The following is a 22,831-nucleotide window of genomic DNA, read 5'->3' on the forward strand; positions in this document are numbered from 1 at the left end:
TGAATTACCTCTATGACTGCTATTTTTGGAAGTAGCTTAGCCCTTACCACGACTAATTACAAATTGTAACCTACAAAATTTTTATTAAACAAGATGTACTTTGCATTAATAATACAATTTTTATGCAATCTATTAATCAATCAAATCAACACCTCTCTCACTTTAATTATAATAAAACAAAAAAAAAAAAAAAGTATTAATCGTTTATTTTATTTCTCTGTCTTATTATTCTTCTTTGCAGGGGAACTTTATTAACTTATAAATTAAGAAATCTTAACACGGAACTCTTCGTTCATCCGGCGGAAGTATACAACTTTGGTTTGAAGAACGAATACAAAAGACCATTAGAAGACTGCTGCTGCCAAACTGTACCCATCCAAGATGTCCGTAGGTAAGTCAATAAAAACAAAAACGTATAAAACAAAAACCCCTTTTCAACTTGAATCGATTGTTTCTTACTTCCTTTTTTGGACCCGTTCGATTATATTCCTTCCCAAAAATATTAAATAAAAAATGAATAGGTACTCAATTACCCAAAGCGACAGTAATTGATTTGTGCGGAATAATTTATTACAACTGTGATTGTCCCGAAAATGGCCATCATAGCAATATATTGCGCTTTGATTTGATCGTCTTCGATACGTCGTACGTCCATCGTCAAGTCGTATCATTTGAATTCCATAGAAGTTCTAGAACCATATCATCATAGTCAGCGTTAGGTCGTTTGGAGGTATTAGGAACTGTGTGTGTGTGTCGAGCAATCTACGGTAATCACCGGACTTTCTATGCACTCATATAGAAGCTTATCGCAACTATTATGCAATTAATTAATAAACCACGACAGCGGTAGATGGAGCTGCGGTGCCGCTACCGCATCGTCAACCGAACCGACGACGACAACGGCACTCTGTCATCGCAAATGAGAAACCTTGACTCAAATCCTTAATTAGATTCAATATTTCTTTGCGCTGTCACATTAGATTAGTTGGTTTGAATTGGAATTGCGAGCGGAGTGGAACTACTGTCCCTCGGGATCGGGAGTAAGAGTAAGGTAAAACGCCGGTATACCTATTACACATGATACTTTTATGCGAGATTATACGCAAATGCAAATCTCATATTCTGACACAGCCCAGTCCTTGGTTGCAATATGGATGGAATGGAAGACATTAATTGGTGCAGTTCCCATATCCGTGCTGGTCGTACTGACTTGGTGTGGTGGTGGTGGATGATATGGAGAAACAAATTGATGGATGACCCCAGTTGCTGGCTTAGTTTAAACTCGCAGTTAGAACTGAGATTCTAAAATGTGTGTTCTCTTATGACTTGGGCGCGATTATGATTTCATTGATTCCATTAGAACTATGTGGCACTAGTACGGGGGCGCTCTGTTAAATTTGTACATGTTTTTCCATGGGAAATGCACATTTTGTGTGGTGGCGTTTTGTGTCTGTTTTGAATGCTTAGGTTCATGTTGTGAACGCCTACTTTTTTGTTTCCTTCATTAATAAGTCGTTTGAGCGTATATATGAAGAGGGTTGAATTTGTACTAATAGATCCCTTAAATATATGCATTATATGGTTATTCTTAAAGGGAAATTCATTTTCTTTTTAGGGGAAATGTTCTAGGAAAATGCATTGTCAAATGTACTGTCAAATGACCATTGCATGGTAACATGTAAAACTACTTGGTATAGTGCAGAATTTTGATTTATGAATGTTTTGAGTTGGGAATTATATTCGGTAGTTTTGAGAATCTTGTTAAGGTTTGAGAATTTTTAAATATGAGGGCGTTAATAGATGGAACCTTCGAATGTGTTAAGGTATTAATTGACTACATGGGTAGCACTTAAAAATGCGTTTTTCATATACATATAGTACAAATCTTAGATGCTTTAAACAGTTTTGATTTTTATCTTTTTGTCTATATCAAATGTCATGTAAGTAATTTAAAATTTTGCTGGTTTTTAAACTGTAAGTATTTAAGAGAAATGCTCAAAAAGGGTAGTGGGTAAAAACTATTTTTTCTAAGATGAAAATTTTTAGAAAATTGGCCACCAAATGTTTTTTATAATTGATGATCATATGTGACCCCAAACTTCAATCTTGATTAGTATTCTTTTTATCTTTTTTTTAATTACTGATTTGCCTGCTAAATGTTAAAAAAAGAACTATAGGTAATTTGTAATTAAATGATTTAAAACATCATACCTATTGCTTATGCTTCTATTTCCGAAATAGTTTTCCTTTTCAATTAAGGTCTTAGTAATGAGCTCTTAAAAATGATAGTAAAACGCCAGTTATTACAATTTCCCATTAGCTAGAGTTTCGATAGTGATTTATTTTCCGATGTAGATATGGCTTATGGCTTTTCAATCAGAAACTTTCAATGGTTGATTCTGTGAATAACCAGGATTAACTTAATACTTCTGCACTAATATTAAATTACCTATCTTGTGGCAATTGTGTAGGTAATTGGAAAGATTTATGAAAGCTAAGGACTACGAAGTTATATTTCTACACAAAAACTCAAAAACTTTCAGTTTTGAATCCAAATTTACCAATAATATTTTTTTATTGCTAATATTATTGCAAAAAAAAATGGAACCGACTTAGCTGGCGAGTGTTTTTATTGAGTTTTAAAACAAATTTAACAATCTTTGATACCATTAAATAATTGGGGAACAAAAAGAATATTGGTATCGCGTCACGAGCTGAAGGTGTGTAAATTTAAGAGTTTGAATCGATCCTCATAGGTAGGTTCAAAGGATGGTCTCAACCAAGGCCACGAAGAGCGAAAAGCAAAAATCTACCCTGAACAGCTTCAATACGTTCGATATGAACTGTGATAAGGTCACCATCAGACTTGGGAGGCGAACTGGAAAAGTGGCCTTACGAATGTCGCAAAAAAAGTATTTCGTTTTCGAGAAAATATTACAGCTTGACACTTTTTAATGTTAAGCTCTTAACAATTATTTTGGCACCAAGAAAAAAAAATATTTATCTCGGTTCGCAGAATTAGTGCATCTGGTGAGGTTACCAGTGGCGTACACACCATTGGGGCAAGCGGGGTGGTGCCCCGAGGCCCCTGCACGCTAGGGCCCCGACTAGAGACAATGCAGAAAAGGCAACTTATTATAAAAGTAACGAAACAAAAAGATAAGATATTTGACATATACTCCAGTCAAAGCGTCATTTGACCTTGCGCAGAGAGGCACTGTCAGTTTTTATTTCATTGATCGATAAGGGTATATTTAAAAGGCTTAAACCCAATTTCTCATCACCTGATCATTCTTTTTAGCGGAGTTATTCACAAAAATGCATTTTTTGGGATATTTTACTTCTAAGCTAATATCTTTGCTCCAGATTGTTGTAGACCAAAAAATAAACATACATTCTCTTCCTTATAATATTTTCTATCGTTGTATGTAATTTCATTGTATTTGAGTGAGTAAATACAAAATGGCAGCCATTTAAAGTCAAATTCTTGCTGTTAAAAAACACATTTTTGTCATTATTTCGAAAAAAGCTTATATCATGATTGACATTTTTCTAATTTATTTTGTAGCCCTATTCATGTCCTGCATTTTACAGAAAAAATCATTATCACCAAAGATGGCCGAGCAATTGATAAATGAACGCATGCAAAACCGGTGCGAAAACACCCAAAAATATCGTTTTTTGGGAATAACTCGGCTTCAGAGTGTCCTACGACAAAAAATAAAGCTACACCGAAAAAAAAAACCAATATCAATTTAACATTTTTTAAATATCAAATTAACATTTTTTAAATATCAGCCAAAAATGCTCTATTAAATGTGTTTTATGATATTTAAAATGTTGAAACAACATTTTTATTATCAGGAGGATATTTAAATGTCACATTTTGGAATTTTTTTTTTGATATTTTATTATCATTTTTTCATATCAATTTCTCATTTCAAATTATTGAAAAATATTAAATAAAAAATTCTTCATGTGTACTAATTTAAATGCGCTTTGTGTTTTTTCGAAGTAAAATGTATGATTTACTGAGAAAGTTTGATCGGCACTAACATTTTACTTCACATAGTTTATGAGAAAATAACAAAACAATTATATCATCTATAATAGAAAAAAAAATATCACCATTATTTTGTAAGGAATATTCCCTTTCAGTAATGTTTTGAAAAAAGAAAGAAAATTCTTAAAATAATAAAAATAATAAGATTAATGAATGTTACATGAAATCTTACGTTTTTTGAGTAATTAAAGTGTAAATTTGAATAAATAGGCCAAAATTGTAAACAACGATAAATTTTTTTTTTTTAATTCAAGCTTTTTTCATTTTTGGAATTTTACTAGAACATGTTCTATAGTACACTAATGTAAAATTTTTTTTACACCATCAGAAAATAGACATTTTAACGAACGAAATGCCCACCGACTTTTTGAAAAAAGCTGATATTTTGACACGTGAATTTTCGATTGAAAATTAGGGTGTTTTCTTGGTATTAAGTCAAAATAAGGTGAACAAATTAATATTTTAAATCAAATAAATTACAGTGTATTTGGAACATAATAAGGTAAGTTTTCACCAAATTTCGTAGAAAAATATTTGTTTTTGAAAAAGATAAAAATAAAAAACCAAAAACTCGGTTTTTTTAATTTTTCACATAAATTTTGAGGTTATGTGAAAAATTGTTGATACAAAAGTTGTAGATCTTTTTATTACCTACAACTTTGCCATACAACTTTTTTCTATAGGATTTGTAGTTTTGCCGGAAATCGAGATATACCATTTTTTACCATTAAAAACTCAACCCACCTACTTCCCGAACTCGGCTCGCCCGTAATTTATTTTTCCTTTCATTCCTATCATATTCTCCTCCTTTTCCAATGGGTTTCATCCTCGGCTCGTGTGGGTCGTAGAGAGCTAATTTTTTTTTTTAAATTGTAGATAATTTAAAGGGCTACAACAGTATTTTATTTTGTTAGCCAATACTTGCACTGTTTATAAAATAATAAGGAAAAAGTTTGCTAAACAAAAAAACGTCTTTGACTTAATATAACTTATTTTTTATTTGTTTCAACAAAAATAATGTTCACCAAATCGATAGAAAATGTTGTAACGAACAATTAATAGCTTTATTTTTTGTCGTAGGACACTCTGAAGCCGAGTTATTCCCAAAAAACGATATTTTTGGGTGTTTTCGCACCGGTTTTGCATGCGTTCATTTATCAATTGCTCGGCCTTTGGTGATAAAGAGCTGATTTTTTCTGTAAAATGCAGGACATGAATAGGGCTACAAAATAAATTAGAAAAATGTCAATCATGATATAAGCTTTTTTCGAAATAATGACAAAAATGTGTTTTTTAACAGCAAGAATTTGACTTTAAATGGCTGCCATTTTTTTTCGTTGTAAGGAAGAGAATGTATGTTTATTTTTTGGTCTACAACAATCTGGAGCAAAGATATTAGCTTAGAAGTAAAATATCCCAAAAAATCCATTTTTGTGAATAACTCCGCTAAAAAGAATGATCAGGTGGTGAGAAATTGGGTTTAAGCCTTTTAAATATACCCCTATCGATCCATGAAATAAAAACTGACAGTGCCTCTCTGCGCAAGGCGAGGCCCTTTTTTTCCGACGCTTTGACTGGAGTAATAAATCACTTCGGATACAAGAGTGAAAAATTATATTCTTCAGTGTCATGCATAATGAATTGGATGCCAGCCACATATGTAATATTTTGTATCAAAACAAAATATTACCTCAGGGGCCCCAAAAAATAAATGGGTTGTTTTGAAAGAAAAATTATACATATATATTATTCTAGGGTCCCAAAAAATGTTACTTGAATAGTCTTAGCAACCAACAAATGATACATGAAAGGATCCAAAACAAACAAAAAAGTAGGGCGTATACGTACTTTTTTATTTGTTCTTATTTTCTATACCAAAGGGGCCCTCGAAGGATCCCCTAAATTTAGTCTTGCCCCGGGGCTCCGGCAACTCAACGTACACCTCTCGAGGTTACTATATTTGAAATTCTCAATGGTAAAAATTCAATTAAAAATAGAAAAAAAACATAGCCTTCGGAACTCCTTTATGTATCCTTAAAACCTTATATAAAGTTCATTAACATTTTCAAGTCACTGGAAAAGTAAAAAAAAATCGTTTATGGTTTTGGTTTTTCTATTTTCTATGACCTTACCCTTTTTATTCTAAGCTGTCTTTCAATTTCCCCTTTGGGAAAACATTTTCTAGTCTCAAATCAACAACAAGCAACCATTTCGTCATGAAAAAAAGTACGTGTCTGTTGCTGCATTATCTACCTGAAAAAAAAAAGAAAACACTTACGACAAGCTTCATAAACGACTGCGTAACAATTTTTAATTACTTTACCCAAAAAAACGGAACACGATCCCTATCTCTCGTGCTGTGGAAGTAAAAAGTAATACACCCTCTCCTAAAAATACGGAAACAAATTATTTTCCACATTAAAAACACGAAAATATCGAAGTACGAGTAAAAATATATATAATTTATGAAATTTCGAATTTAAAAAATCAACGACGCGTGCCAATAGAGGGGGGAAACCACGAAAACCAACCTCACTATGGAACACCTTATTTTATCTTCCCCTATAGACTAAAGTATACTCTATTCAAGGCATCATTCGAATAATTACTTTTACTTGATCGTCGTCTACCATTGAACTGTTGAATGTACCAGACTTAAAAAAATAAAAGAAAAACAAAACTAAGAAGGACTCAACCCAGGCGTACATCTGTTGAACAGATTTCAAAACTCAAACACCACAGGGCCACGCATCGCACCGAATCGGTCCCTATTTCTTTCGTCTTTGTTTTTTATTATTATTTTTTTTTTGTTAATTTAAGAACACTGTGCAAGTTGGGATGCAAATGGGCAACACATGCAGCAGAAGCAGCATCACTTCAACGTTCAACCAACCACCATCATCCGTAATAATTCTTTTGCAGAGGGAAGGTTAAAAATAGCTTCTAACGCAGGGCTTATACAGACACACGAAGGAAAGTCCCTCAAAAGGAATAATAAACTATCCTCAGCCTCACAACGACCAAACCACAGGTTGACGGATGGCCCGTGATCCCGAAAATGTGCCATCTCTTTGCCAAAGAGAAACGATCTGTTCAGAGAAGATCCAAGATCGTTTTCGACGAACTCCTCGCGTAAAAGTGTCAGATTGAATTTCCAATCGACCTCGATCGATGGAGATGTTCAGAGTGCCTGCAAGCCTGCCAGGCTGCTGCCACCACCACATCCAAAAGTCCCTTATGCTCATCGTCATCGTCATCATGTCATGATCATTACAAAAGATTTATTTTATTTTCACGAGCGCACTTGTGTAAATGCGTTTAGGGATTTGTGTTGTTGATCCGTGGAGGAGGAGGACATCTAAACAGGATACAGTTAAGAATCTGTATAGCGAGATGCAGGTAGTTTCAATCTACCAGGATAAATGAAGAAAACAATTCAATTACCGTATTGTTGGGATGTATTTATACGAGATGTATATAGAAAGATGCTTGTTGGTTCAATGATGCGCAAATAACGGATGTGGTTGTGAAAACACGTATCAGATTTATAGTATAGTCCTTTGTTGATACAGCCTACTGGACAAACAAACCAGATTAAGATCCAGTATAGCTCCTTCTGAAACAAGAGGCATTCAGTAATCAGTAGAAGGGAGAATTACCTATTTTTTAGGTAAACACAATGAAATTTCAACACACCTTGGTTAAAAGAGTATAAATTTATTATAGTTAGGGATCTTAGGTGTGAATATCCTGGTTAAGGACATATGAAATAACAATTGCTTGGAATTTATATACAAATATTGAATAAAAACAAGGTAACGCTTGTTTTTTCTTTGGTTTGTCAAATTAAATACAAGTCTGCTTCTGATTATTGTTTATTTTTAAATTGATGATTAGAACCGAAAAATTGCAAGAAGCAAATAAAGCCAGATCCTCCATTTTGACATTTAGAAAGGGTTTGTGTTATGTAAAGAAAATTGGTTTCCCAATTATCCGAGCCGAGTTCCTTTAAAAGTTCGAAGTGTACATGAGTAGATGAAATTCATAATTTATAGCTGTAGGAACAGGTTTTCGTCCTTGATGTTTGTGGGTGTGACTACACACTATTGTGTAGTATCAGTTCTCAAATTATCTGTCACAAATCTAGAAATCGCAGCTTTGTTTATTTATTCTGAGGCGCTTATACTATCCGAAGACCGCAGTAAACGTTGAACAAATAAACGAACAAAGGTATTAAACAAAAGAAAATTGAATCACCAACAAAGATGAATGAAAAGACGTTTTGTTATATTTTCAAATATAAATATAAACAATTTTATTAATATAATAATTGAGAAATTTAAATTACGTTAAATGAAATGAGTTGGCAACCATGAACTGCGTTGAACCATTTTTTGTAAAATATAGCGCTTTGAAGAAAACGTCGTAAATAATAAAAAATAATTAAACGATTTAAGGTTGGCTTATAATTAAAGCCTCTCCCCCTGGTGTGATACTTTTTTGAGAACGTTAGCGCTAGGCAAATTTTGCTCAATGAAATATCAAATAAGAGTGATTTGTTTTGAATCAAGCTCTGCCTTTTATATGATTTTTGAAATAATTTTAAATCAATGAAATATATGATTACAAACATAAATTATTTTAAAGTGATTAAACATGACGTATTAATTTACAATAAGGGTATTCACGTAACGAGATAATTTTCTACTTTGCAGAAAAATAGAAAATTCCGCAAAAGGTTTAAATGAACACCCCAGCAGAAAATAATTGCGTAAACAAGGGAAACAAACAGCTGTTTGTTAAACGTCAAATTGAACTTGTTTAATTAAAAAAAATAAGTCAAGCTAATTTTGCAAATACTATGCAACAATAAAAAAAATGTAATTTGCTCAAATAAAATAATATTCTCTTTTCAATATTAACATATTTTATTTGTGGTTATCTGAATAGTAAGACATAAATCGCGTTCAAAAAGATATTCCAGATACGGGGATCCCAGATAGCCTATCCGATAGGTGATTGAACACACCCAAAGTTTATCTGATTTTTTTTTCTTCGGTTTCTGCTTCAAATTTGTGAGATAAAATTCTATGATTTGCGGAATATTTTTCCCATACAAATTTTGACAGCTCATTTCTACCGATAGAAAATTCTACAGTTTCTACGGTTTCTACGGGTTTTCCGCGTTTACGTGAATACCCCTAATATTGAACATTGAAATGAGAATTATATGAATTAACAGTAAATGGATGTCTTATATCTTATATAGCCGTTTTTACTATAAGTATTTTATTTTTTTTTTTTCTAACTGAAAATTACCAATGACCCAACATTATCTCTTCACCTCAAAAAATGGCAAAGGGAAACTTTTGTTATATATAAGTTCGTAAGTTTACTATTTATACATATCACCAATTTCTTTGAATTGTCACTGACCCTTTCTACTTATAAATAAACAACTAAACCCCTCACGGTGGTCTTGAAAACGCGGCAGGTTTTATAAAAATGGATCCCAAAAGTAATGATGCAGATATACATTTGACTTGCAATGGAAAAAAAAAATTAAACAAAAAACAAATGCACATTATAATGTCCTATACCTTTTTGGAAAGCTAAAATATACTCCTTGAATTTGATGTTTATTTGAAGTTGATTGAGTAAATAGTTTTTGAGAAATTTAATTTCAAAGTCAAAATTAAAAATAAAATAATAATTTTTGTATTTATGTTAATTTTTTTTACCTTTGAATTACAAGGTACAAGTTTTTTTTTCAAAATTGAATGTTCTATTTAGTTCTTATTCAAATCCTTAAAAATAGATGCAAAAAACTTTTCTAGTTTTTCAAAAATGGAAAGAAAAGATAGGCACTTTTATTATTGGTCCATTTGTTCCTAAGGAACAAATGGTTATTTAATCAACAGATTTGTAAGTTCTAATCACAATAAGTGTGACTCAGAATCAACCCCAAGAACGAAGTGGTATTTTGGCACCTTTTTTGAGATTTTTTGTTAATTTTTGGTGTTTTTTTAAATGTTTTTTTTTTTGCCATTTTCAGAGTTTTGTATTTTTTTTTTTTAATTTTTATATATTTTAAAGTTATTTTTAATACGTTCTGAATATTTCAGGACTATTTTTGAAATGTAAGAGTTATAATGTTACGTATAACAGAAAAATATCCCATATTACATAGATTTCAGGACAGCTAAGGTCCTCAGGGACCACAAAACCTCTTCATTTTCATCGTGAGAGCCATTTTTCATGAATCCACGTTGACTTTTCGCCTTTTTTATGAAATAAAACTTATTTTTTTTTATAAAAATAAGCTGGACTTTAATAAAAAGGACAACAAATTAATACTCATTAACGTGTTTGTTTGACTTAAATGATATGAAAGTGTAAAAAACAACTTAAAAAACGAAGAAAATTGTGTTTGATGCAAAACTGTGGAAAACGGTTGTCCGCAGAAAAAAAAGTTTTGAGACAAACTTAAACTGTAATAAATTCTTGATTGGTTGCAAAAAAAATCTTTCAAATCAAACTTAGTTTGGCAAAGATAAGGCCAGTTAAAGGACAAGAGAGCAAAAATCATAAAAACCGTGGTAACTCGAAAACGGGACGAAAACGAGAAAATTACCTCTTAAGTTTTTCGACTTAAAATGACCTTAGGAATCCATGGTTTTCATTTGGGGCGGTGACTGTGGGACACCCTGTATATGTATAATGCCTGTAACTCAAAAAAGGGATCAGGTACGATTTTGAAACTTACAAATTTGGAATCCTGAGATAATTTCGAACAAATCTGCATCATTACTTTTGGGATCCATTTTTATAAAACCTGCCGCGTTTTTAAGACCACCGTGCCCTGAATCCTTTCACCAAAAATACACAAGTCCAAAATTTTAAGTACCTAAAATTTAATTTGTAATAATAACAGAAAAGGCTTTTGAAAGCTTGTTTCTTCTAGATAATGGATCTTTTTAACAAATATCCAGATGCCGCAACTGTCCAATCGTTACAAAATTTCGTGAGATGAAAGCTTTCAAAGGATTTTGCTTTATTATATACCGTTTTTATGGATAGATTAATTTGTATGTTATAAGTGTATTTCAGTTACTTTATAAGTAACGTACATAAATTAACTGTCATTCTGGGAACGTTTATTTTGGAATATGTTTGGATTAAAACATTATTTTTTTTGTTTGATACTATGATTGAAGCTACTACAATACAATTTCAAATATCTACAATAAAAAATTAAAAAAAAATACAATTATGGTCAAAATGTCATTTCGTGGAACGTCATTTCTACTTTAGGATTATGAACAAATGTGTGGATCAGAATCAAAACCCATTATATCCACTTTTCAAAAAAAAATGACTTAGGTATGAGGTTTTGTTTCTAGTATTCAAATACATACGTTGCGCCCAAGTTTGAGTCTCTAACTACATTTTTTGGCGTAGAAATCAGACCACAAAGTTAGAGGTTAATTTCAAAACCCATTTTATCCACTTGAGTTTTTGTTTCAAAACCCATTATATCCAAACAATTTTATTCGCATCAAAATCCATTATATCCATTCAAAATATTATTTCTAAAATAAATTTGAAATTCAAAACCATTTTATCCATGGGATGAGATTAGATGGGAATATCCGAAAATTTATACGGATTTTTGAAAAAAAAATTTCGGCATTTAGGTTTGAATTTATTTGTTCAAGAAAGTAGACGTAGTTAAAAAAAAGGAAATAAAGTTTTCTGGTTTTTAATTGAGTTTTTTTGAATGCCATATTTTCTTATTTTGGCCTGAAATTCAGAGGTGATTTTCAAAATCCATTATATCCATATTTGTTTTGGGTATAGCTCTAAAACTAAAACCCTCAGATCACGATTTCTGGACTTGAATTGTAGGGAATCCTAATTGAATCAATCCTGCATTTAAAAAAGTACTAAAAAATGTTTCGTTTACGAGATACAAGTTTTTCGCGATTTACTCGAAATCAAAAAAAGTGGATAAAATGGGTTTTGATTCTGATCCACACAAATAATGTAATATTACCGACATAATTTCTTGAATAACGAAAGTCAGAGGTTGAATGATGAATAAAGAGTCACTCTTACTTTACAGTTCAAAAAATTTTGTTTAAGAAACAATCTTGTTTTAATGTAATTTATTAAAAAGTTATGTCTTTTGAATGAGCATAATTTTAAGTAAATAGTCCTACGCAACGCTTTGAAACAGTAAAATTTCTTTTCGCATTAAGCATTTAAAACTGATTAGGAATTAGCCACTTTTATTTATTCCAAAAAGAATTTTTAAGAGCAGTGTACAATCAGTCTAAAAGAAATGCGAACCACACTTTTTTCAAATAAAAATTTCCAAACAACATTTAACGGTCAAAACAAGATGATGAGTTTCTTCAACTGCTATATGCATTCTGCACCAAGAAGTAAACGCACTTAAAGATAAACATTTTAATTTCGTAAAACATCCCATATGGACAATGTTGTTTTTTTTTATTGGAGAGATCTGTTTTCGAAATATCGAAAAACATACAAATTCTCTCTTGCTGGAGCTGTCCGCGTGTTGTGTAAAGGAACCTAACTGCTAAAATTCAAATAAACAGGACGCTTCAAATGAGTTCTGAAATGTTGTCGTTGTTGTTGCTGATGTCTACCTCTTTTGATTTCCCCCCTTATGATATTGGTTCGATACGCGATCCAAGCAGGAGTAATAATTAAGATGCACCGGAGCACAATTCCAATTCCAATTCCAAAGCCATCAACAACATTATTGTCTTCCAGTGCTGACAGCGTACATGCAGTCGCAGTATGTTAGGGTTGTCTATTTTGTCTGTCCCTTTTCCTTGTGCACTTGTGTCGTTCATTTACGTACTTGAATTTTATTTCTTACTTTGTGTGTCTTTTTTACCCTTGCTCTTGCTCTAACCATAGCTTTTTGTATATAAAATGGGTTTCCCTTGAGTACCTCAGGGACAGGGAGCCCTATAAAAATCTATTAACCATCAAACAGAAAACAGGAAGAAGTCGTATAGAATTTGTGATTATGACGAGTATGCGTTGACGACAATAATGATCGCCATGATCACAATGCAAAAGTTTATAGTCTGGGTAGAAAAGTTGTTTAACATTTATAATCTTTACTTTGGATTTCCAAAATGGAATGATCAATTCGGACAGCTTATATACCTTTTAACCTTCTGTTCCGGATGTAAAGGACTATATTTTTAAAGCTGAAGGAGATCCATACTTGCACTAAACCTAGATTTTAAGCTCATGTTAAGGGCCCTCAAGAAATCAGTTTCAGTAGATCCCAGCTCAAAATCTGTGCTTTTTTAGAGTGAAAAAGTACAATTTGGGGAGTTAAAGCTTTAAGCCCCAATATAACCTAGCATTGCTTACTTCCAAACAATTCTCCAGACAAGTGTAAGGTAAGCCTGCCTAAGAAGTAGAATAAGCACTTCAACAACTTTCCGATCAGCTTAGGTCCCAGTTTTGTTTTTGACAAGATCTTTCAATGCAATCACCTGGTTATCTGAGATCAAACTCTAACACCTGGACTATTGAATCAAACGATATTCTGGGGGACATGCACCACGAACAATAATCTTCAAGGGGAGAGTGTGTACGTTATAGTCTAGTCCATATATACCATCGAAACGAACGAAATAATTGTTTCCTGAAGACGGTGACAGATTGAAAATTTCGGAAACGATACTGGCATAGTGTCTGCTTGCGCTTATGCTACCTCTAGGATCGCATAATACTCCTATAATATTCGTACGAACGCACCCAAAATAAAATGATTCGCTTGAAGCATTCGATCCCGGAAGTAAGGCGGCATATAGCATTGGGTGAACATGTTTTGTTTAAATTATTTTGTTCAAATTGAGAGTTCCCTTGCGCACATTTACCTTATTTTATATTTCACAAACATTCGAAGGGGACCCTAAAAGATTGAACGGATGGATATATCATGTGTGGTCCTTTGACAATAATCAAACGAATAGTTAGTTTAGGTATGGGTGCATTTATGTTCAAAACAAATACTGTAAATGATCATGGTGATCATGCCTGCATTTTGATAAATTTGGACAATAATCAATTGGTGAAACTAATTTTGAACAAATAATATAAATTAATGAATAACTAAACTTGAGATGATCAAAATCATTAAACATATAATAGATGAACACAACAAGACACCCTGTTGATCAATAAAATTGAGAAACTGTTCTGGTTTCTTATCCCATCAATTTTTCATTTTTAAAAAGAAATTAAATCATAATGTAGTTTTCTCGCAAGAAGAACTCAATAATCATTAAATTTATCACCATTTGGGAAAAATGAATAAGTTCCAAAACTAAAAAATATTATCTTTGACTAAAATTCTTCACCACTTTAAATACTCGGGTTGTAATATATGGTGATTGCTATACCGTTCGGTCCCTAATTAGATTACTAGACACTTTAAACACTGAATTAGCAACATGTTCTTTTTCAAAACACAAAAAGTTCACTTCTGCCATATTTTCCTTTTAAAATCTTAAATTAAAATCTTAAAAGAATAAGGATTGTTAGGAATGTGTTATAAATGCGCTAAAAATTTAAAGGTTTTACAACGAGCTCGTAGAAAATTTGGTTCCATCTCTCGAATTCAGCAGGTCCAATGTTCGTTATTATTGAATCTTAAAGTTTAATCCTATTGTTATTTGGAAAAGTGACCATAAAATATTTCCTGATAAATTCGGTATTAAAGAGTAAAATCAACAAAACGATCAGAAGAGACGAGAAGTGTCTGCATTTTGTTTGTAGACAATTCTGTGATATACGGGTTTTTAAAAAATATAGGTGTACGACTCAAGAAGCGGTGGACTTTCAGGTAATTTCTTATGCGAAAATAAAGTTAATTGCATTAAATTAAAAACCCTTTACTTTGATTTATTCTGTAAGTTGGACTTTTTTTTGTATATTTTACCTCTGCTATAATTGTTGGAATGCCCATTTTTGACCACGATCCTTTGGAGGTGGTAGACTACTCATGAGTATATAATAAGAAGATTTAGTACAAAGATCTACTCATGATCATCTCCTTGAGTAAATAGGAAAGTGTATTTGGTAGTACTAGGTTTCTACTCATGAATAGCTTACCAACTCCAAAAGAAAGGGACCATCGTTGCCAGATTATTAGCAAGTCGATTCTCGCTGTATTCATTACACAGGCACACAAAATAAAAAAAGTGTCATGTACCAGGAACCAGACCTATCTTTCTATATGTTTTTAGGCACGCTGAATCCGAATTTCAAGTCCGTTTGGCCCGGTCACCCTCCAGTTTTGTGCTGTGACTGCATTTTGTTTGGATTTTTATGACTTTTTTTTGAGTTTTTTGAATTTTTCTCAAAACTGAAGGGTGTTCAGGCAAAACGGACTTGAAATTCGAATTCAGCGAGTCCGAAAACATATAGAAAGATTGGTCTGGTTCCTGGTACATGGAACTTTTTTTTTGTGTGCCGGGGATGAAAGCGAAATTTCACGACAGTGCCAGCACACCAAAAAAAAAGTTGTATGTACCAAGAACAAGACCTATCTTTGTATGTATGTATGTTTTTGGACCCTCTGAATTCGAATTTCAAGTCCGTTTTGCCCGGTCACCCTCCAGTTTTGAGAAAAATGTAAAAAAGACCCCAAAAAAGCAAAAAACTTCCTTTTGTTTAGTTTTTTTGCATTTAACTCAAAACCGGAGGGTGACAGGGCCAAACGGACTTGAAATTCGAATTCAGCGTGCCCAAAAACATATAGAAAGATAGGTCTGGTTCCTGGTACTTGACACTTTTTTTATTTTGTGTGCCGGTGTTATTATTATTATATAAGTTTTCCCGCTTTTTGTCTAACTTAAAATACGTGTTTTTATGTAGGTACGTAAATTTCTAAAAATAATTGAAACTTTAAATAACAATACAGTAGGAAGTTGATAATTTCGCATTTCGTTTAACTTTTTATTTTCTTTGAATTCCGATTTGTTTAAGAAATGAAGCTATTTTTAACATTTGAAGACGAAATTTTTTTTTTTTATTGACATTTCAAAGCTTTTTGAAAGTTCTGAACAGTCCTAAAAATTTAAAATCTACGTGGAAGTACGTGCAACTAGTTAGAGTGTTTTATTACCGTTAGAAACTTTATTGATATTTTCTTTGATTTTAAATACGTTCCCGAAATGACTATTCTTCTTTTGATGATGATAAGTTAACAAATAAACTTTTATCTGATTTGCCTTGTTTATTAAGGGCTGAAATATTATTTTTAATACTTGTCTTCAAATTTAAAACAACAATTATACGGACAGGGAAATTTTACAATACAATTTGGTAGCATATAGTTGAGTGACCAGTGTGGCCATTCTCTTAAAAATTAAATGCTGCCATGATTGATCTTCATTTAATATCACTAGCTTAAACAGAAAACACAAAATCATCTAAAATTTTAGGTATTCTTGGTCATTAGAAAGCTACTCAACATAAACAAAAGTACTTTCAAAAACTCCATTTAAACATGCAAGATGCAACTGCAACACGTTTGATATCAACCCCTATGCTATGAATTCCAAATGAACCACCACAACAATGTATGTGCATGGCGATGCCACTCATTCAGTTTGCCTGCTGAAACATCATATCGCACAGAAAAACGTCAAGTTGACATGAGCGTCTGCAAGGGGAAAGAAAATTCTGATAGATTTTCCACAAACTCTTTCTGTGTGTGTGTGAGAATCACACAACATTGTTGCCTTCATGCTTGCATAGGCAAGGCATACACTTATGTTATGTTGTTGGTAGAGTGGGTGCAATATGGAATACGGCAACGGGAAGGTCTATACACAAGAAACAGCCATCGTAGTACACCAAGAAGAGGGTACTGCTTGTATCGATGGCGAGGCCAGTGCATGCACTTTTCAATGATTTTCTTTTGTTTTCGAATCCCATGTTGCAGCAGAACCAAACAGAACGGACGCAAGCTAGAGCAACATAAAATTCTTAAAGTAGGTAGTGTGGTGTGCGTGTATAGAGAACATAATATCGCCTCTGTGAGATATTGTTTTGTTTTGGAATTTTCTTACTTTGGCGGATTCAGATTCAGAGTTTGGATCGGATCGGAACTTCTTTCTAAGGGTACATGACAATATGACCCGTCCTCGTTCGCTCAGTACATTTAGTGCGTTTTAAATCGAATGACGTCGTCGTATTCAAGTGGGAATTTTCTCTTTTTTTTTTGTTTTTTTGAATTCAATGTTTAATGTTGTTGTTGCTGATGTTTTTTGTTTATTTTGAACTGATATTTCTTTTTGGCGCAACGACGAATGATAGTGAAAGTGACTGTTGACTTTGTATGAATTTGATTGTTCAATTCGTATGAGAAGATTTTATATTTGTTTGTTTGTGACAGCAAAGTGTTGTTTTTCTGTTTGATTAGTTTGATAAAAATGAGTTTTTTGCAACAATTTATTGATAAATATGAAAACTCTTTAAAAAAAGAGTGAATTTTGAAAAATATAAAGAAATACGAAAAAAAATTAAAAAAATCGAAAAATAAATTTAAAAAAGAAACATTACAATGTTCGTAACTGTGGATAATAGCAGCTCTTTTATATCAGGTAAGAAATTTTATCAAGAGCTTAAGGGGGACATTTTTTTATTCAACTTCCGGTATAGAAGAAAAACCATTCTGTCAGTTAAAATCTTAAACATTTTAATGAATTTAGCAACCGGTTTAAGATACCATTAATGATGACCTTCTATATCGGAAGATTTACAGAAGGCCCAGTTTTTTTTTTTTCTGGAAGCTAAAAATGAAGTCCCAGTAAACCTGCAAACTTTGATTAAAATAAATGAATGTCTTGGTTACCTGGCTAGATCCAATAAATTAGTGGTTAAGGGTGATTGGACTTTTAAAGACCCAAAAAGTAGGTCTTTACTAACTACAGGCGTTCACAGTCCCGGGTTGATGATTATTAGTGACCTAGTCTAGATGTTCTTTGGAGCAGTATAAATTTCGACTCCTTAAATTCATCAACTTTGTCATTCCGAAACAGACAGGTATACTTGAACTTGATCCTCATTCTTTATTTAAAGTATGGAAAATGTTATATTAGGGGCTGAATATTTGATGGTCAAAAATTACTATACGTTCAACTTTATCAACTGGGTGTTTATCTTCAAAAAAAAAAAAAATGCCGAACGAAAGAAGACTAAATGGCGCCCAACGAAACGATATTTTTTTTTATTGAAAAAGATAAATAGGTAGAATATTTGTTTAAATATATAGGGCGTATCACAAAATTGATAATGTGTGCACATACATGAATGTTTGGTATTTTTGTAATGTTTTAAGAAATCATTGATACAATAAAACGAATAGGACTAGGTTTTCAGCCTTTAAAGGACGTGATCGTAGGTAGAAGCATAATCTTGTTGGAATATGAAGTCGGTTATGGATAACTCTTCACCTTTTTCAATCACCATTCATTTCAATATACCAGGCTCCACTACTGAAAAAGCTGTTTAACATGATGACAGTAGGTCCTCGATGTTGGAACCTATCCTTGAATCCTCTAAATATCTCATGAGTGCTTAATTGAAATTCAAATTGAAAATAAACATACTATATCATAGAGGATGTTTCTTTCATTTTTTGTTGTAAACCATTTTTAGATTGGTATGTAGAATTTTTCAAACCCGTCTAGTTGAAACTTATCCTAAGAAATCAATCGGATTTAGCCTATTTATTCTTTAATTTTTGGTTATACATACTTTATCTAGGATCTTACTTTATCTTTAAAAGGATATGAATAACCGTCCAGTTGATACTTTAATAAAAGTCTTCAGTCTTACTTCTGAATAAGAAAAATTCTAGGTATCCCTAGGGATTTTTAGATGAAAAATACAAGAAGGATTTACGGAAACAGTTAAACTTAACCTAGGTTTATCTATCAAAAAACTATTAGCGATTCTATTTTGACTTATCTCTATCTTGCGTTTCATCACTTTTTAATGTAAACTAGACAAATTCTGAAAACAAAACAAAATCCGTTTAAAAGTAATATATACAAAATTAATGCAACGAAAATAGGTTTAAAAGCAAATAGTACTATAACAAAGGATTTTTGTGTGCTGATTCCGAATCCGAAGTAAAAATTTCCTAGTCATGTGATGTTTTTGAAATATTTGCACATTGGTAGGTAAAAAAGCGTTTTATTTTTACATTTTCTCATAACTACTTTTATAATTTCAAAAAGTCATTTTATCATCTAAAAAATATTTATGTTTTCTTTTCAAAATTATTATATTTCTCTTAAAGATATTGGAAATAAAAATGTATGATATTTCAAAAGCTTATGTTTTTTGTAGGAAATACCAATTTGTGACTTCTAACTTTGGATTATAAAAAACGAAATGGTAACGGAGTTACGAATAACAGAGTTACGCGCGACAGAGTTACGGCCGTCAAAGTTACGCGAAACCGAAGCTACGAAAAACTAGAGTTACGAATTCTAAAGTTATGTTAAGCTATGACATGTGATTTTTGGGTTGGCAACAATTGCAACAACAGTTCACCACACCAAAATAACGTCTGTAAAAAAAAGGGGTGGTTTGGTTATTATTTTAATTTAAATAATAACAAAGTGGGTATTACAAAATACGATATGAATAATTATATTAATTAATAGAAAAAAAAATACGTATTTGCAATATTAGTTGGACAAATAAGAAGTTAAATTCAATTATGTCCCCCAAACTTACATAAGTATACTTATGTTTTTTTTTCTATTTCAACGTTTTTGCGATCTTCTCACAAAAACAAAACCACATATGTATATCTATACCTATCCAATCAAAATTTTACAAAATTAAATAACACCCGTTTTCGCTTTACGCATTTAGTTCTGACCAATGAGAAAAATGTTAATCTCTTGTTTGTATTTCCATAATACCATATCGTTCCTCGCAATTGTTGCCAACCCAAAAATCACATGTCATAGCTTAACATAACTTTAGAATTCGTAACTCTAGTTTTTCGTAACTTCGGTTTCGCGTAACTTTGACGCTCGTAACTCTGTCGCCCGTAACTCTGGTATTCGTAACTTCGTCGGTTTCCCATAAAAAACAACAACATACCATGAAAATATAAATATGGTGGATTAAACATAAATCAGATTTTCTTTGAAAATAAACTAAAAAGTAGACGTGAAATAATAAATTTGTAAATATGTTTGAAATCAGCTCTTAAAGTCAATTAAAATCACATAACATATGCATTTTTTGTTCCCCATTTGTTTTTTAAAATTATTTTTTAGCAACAATCATTGTTATTTTCTACATCTTCAAAAATCATGAAAAAAAAATTGTGGTTTTAAAAACTGACGCTTTCTTTAAGCTTGAAATTTTTAATTTTGGTACTATTTCGCAAAAACTGGACCTTTCAACCTGAATAAAAAATGTAAGTCCATTCCACACTTGTAACACAAAAATGGAGCAATGCTTATTCTTGTGTGCGTGTTGCTAATTTGCATAAATAGAAGGGACCCACAATTTACCTGTCCAAAGCACTTTTTTATGACAATGATACACTTGGAGGCTTTGTCGATTACTCGCAAGAGGTGGTGGAGGCAGGGACTTCAACCCAGACCTCTGGCATCATTGTGCATCGCACTTTCACTATGTGACACAGTCTTAAAATGATATGAAATTTATGACTTCTTTATTCAATCTTTATTTCTGCTTTATTTGGTAGGTATTCTTTCTTAAGCACCTTTTTGCTTTTAACACCAATTTTGCTTAAACAAAGATGAATGCCGGAAGCACTTTAGAATTTTTGATTCTTTAAGTAATTTTGTACAAGTAGCACAAGTAGCTACCGTACCTATACTTTTCCGATGTATGAGTTCCTTTAAAAGTATTTTGTTTACTCTGAAATTTTAACTTAATTTTAAAGCTTATCTAGATTATTGTTTTCAACTGTCTCAATTTGCTCGTATCAAAGAAATTTTAAATAAATAAAAATTTAAAATTTTAGATATTTGAATTTTTTTTTTTTAATTTCTAAAATCAATGTGTTGCAACTTTTCTCGATCTATTTTTTCCAATTTAGCCTCCTAACTGCTACCCACTTTTAATGAAAAATATGCTTATACTTGTGTCTGATTAAGGAAGAAAATCTTTTTTGATGATTCTGAACGAAAAAGGGTTTTCGAAATCCTCATATTGGGCCTTGTGACCAAAATTCTTTTTAAAGCATTTCTTTTAGTTTATTACTCTTTTTGCCTTAAAAAATATTAAAATCAATTTTATACATATTTAATCATCAACAACAAAGTTTCAACACTAAATTAATAATTTGTTATTACTTTTTTTTCCAGATAACCCATATTATTTTTACAATGACAAATCTTCACCGAAAACCCCAGATTCGACAACTTCTAGCAAGGGGTTTTCAATATTCAAACGAAGAAATTCCAAAGGAAGCAGTCCAAGGGTTGCCATTCCTGAGAAAATTCGACCAATTAATTCAGCAAATTTGGATTCAGCTGCTTCAGTTTTAGGCAGCCCACGAGGAAGTTTCGGATCACTTGGTTCATATTCGGGTGGTGGGTGTATGCATGTAAGTTTTTTGTTCATAAAAAGTGAAACACTTTTGTTATATTATTTCATTTTTTATTTTCAGGCTTTCGAATTAGGTTCTCCAACAAGTGTTAATGGTCCATTTCTGCGACGTCCTAATACAATTGAATCATTTCGTGAGAGATTAGGTTCTTATAATGAAACTGCCAATTATAATCCTGAAAATGATGATGTATTCAATGCATCACCCTTAAGGTAAGATACTGACATTTTTTAAAATCTACGATGTTTTTATAAACTTTTGTTTTTATTTTTAGTAAAAATCACCATCACACACTGCCTTGTCATGGATCACGAAGGCATTCGTTTGGCAATTTTAGCCAACGAGATCGATTGAAAAGTCCAACATCACCTGATGAAGTTCCAAATATGATTGCACCAAAGCCACCTGTTGTTTCACCAAGCAGATATCGCGGTACTGGTGGAAGAAGAAGGGGTAAGTTAAAATTCAAAATAAGTAAGACGATATAAAGACAAACAAGAAAGTATTCATTTTTTAAATCTACTTTTTAATATGCACTTAAAACTAGTTGATATCGGGATAACTATTAAAATAGTCATAAAAACGTAGCTATTTTTGACTTTTTTAATAGTCAATCGAAGTACTCGTATTCTCCAAATTAACTATTAAATAGTCAATTTTACTATTAAAATAGTCAATCATGACTATGTATTTTAATTATTTATAACGGTTTTAACTATTGAAATAGTTATTTTTTCTCTGAGTGTACCTAGTTAAAAGTAAACTTTAATTTTAAATATGTGTTTTATGACCAATTATTCAAGTCAAAACCAATAAGAAAAAAGCTTAAAAATCAATAGAGCTACCATTATTTGTAGGTAGGTTTAAATGTCCTTATTTATTTTTCAATCATGTAGATTAATTTTAGGCAAAGATCTCATCTTCCATAAATATTCAAAGTAAAACGTTTCTAACCTCTATTTTGCATTTATTGAAATTGTAGCAATCGATTTTTTGTTTGTTATTAGCTTTCAATTTTCATTTAAATTATTTTTATTCGGAATTTAAACTTTGTAACGAAAACATCGTTATTATTAAATTAAACATATTTTTCT

At 31.8% G+C, this 22,831-nt stretch overlaps 1 protein-coding gene across 2 annotated transcripts in view; it reads left to right on the plus strand.

The window, feature by feature from the left end:
• Positions 1–22,831, plus strand: part of LOC129913053 (phosphoinositide 3-kinase adapter protein 1) — a 72,276-nt gene that overhangs the window by 19,114 nt on the left and 30,331 nt on the right. Inside the window, exons 2-5 of one of the 2 annotated variants that reach the window (XM_055991443.1) lie at positions 242–391; positions 21,493–21,734; positions 21,798–21,949; positions 22,012–22,190. In XM_055991443.1, the coding sequence (XP_055847418.1) occupies positions 382–391; positions 21,493–21,734; positions 21,798–21,949; positions 22,012–22,190 (583 nt within the window). In that variant the 5' untranslated portion in view covers positions 242–381. Of the gene's footprint in view, positions 1–241; positions 392–17,644; positions 17,731–21,492; positions 21,735–21,797; positions 21,950–22,011; positions 22,191–22,831 lie in introns of those variants that run through there. The other variant, XM_055991442.1, reaches the window with a different exon arrangement.

The sequence above is a fragment of the Episyrphus balteatus genome, chromosome 3 (assembly GCF_945859705.1).
Source record: "Episyrphus balteatus chromosome 3, idEpiBalt1.1, whole genome shotgun sequence".
In the NCBI taxonomy this organism is placed as follows: Eukaryota; Metazoa; Arthropoda; class Insecta; order Diptera; family Syrphidae; genus Episyrphus; species Episyrphus balteatus.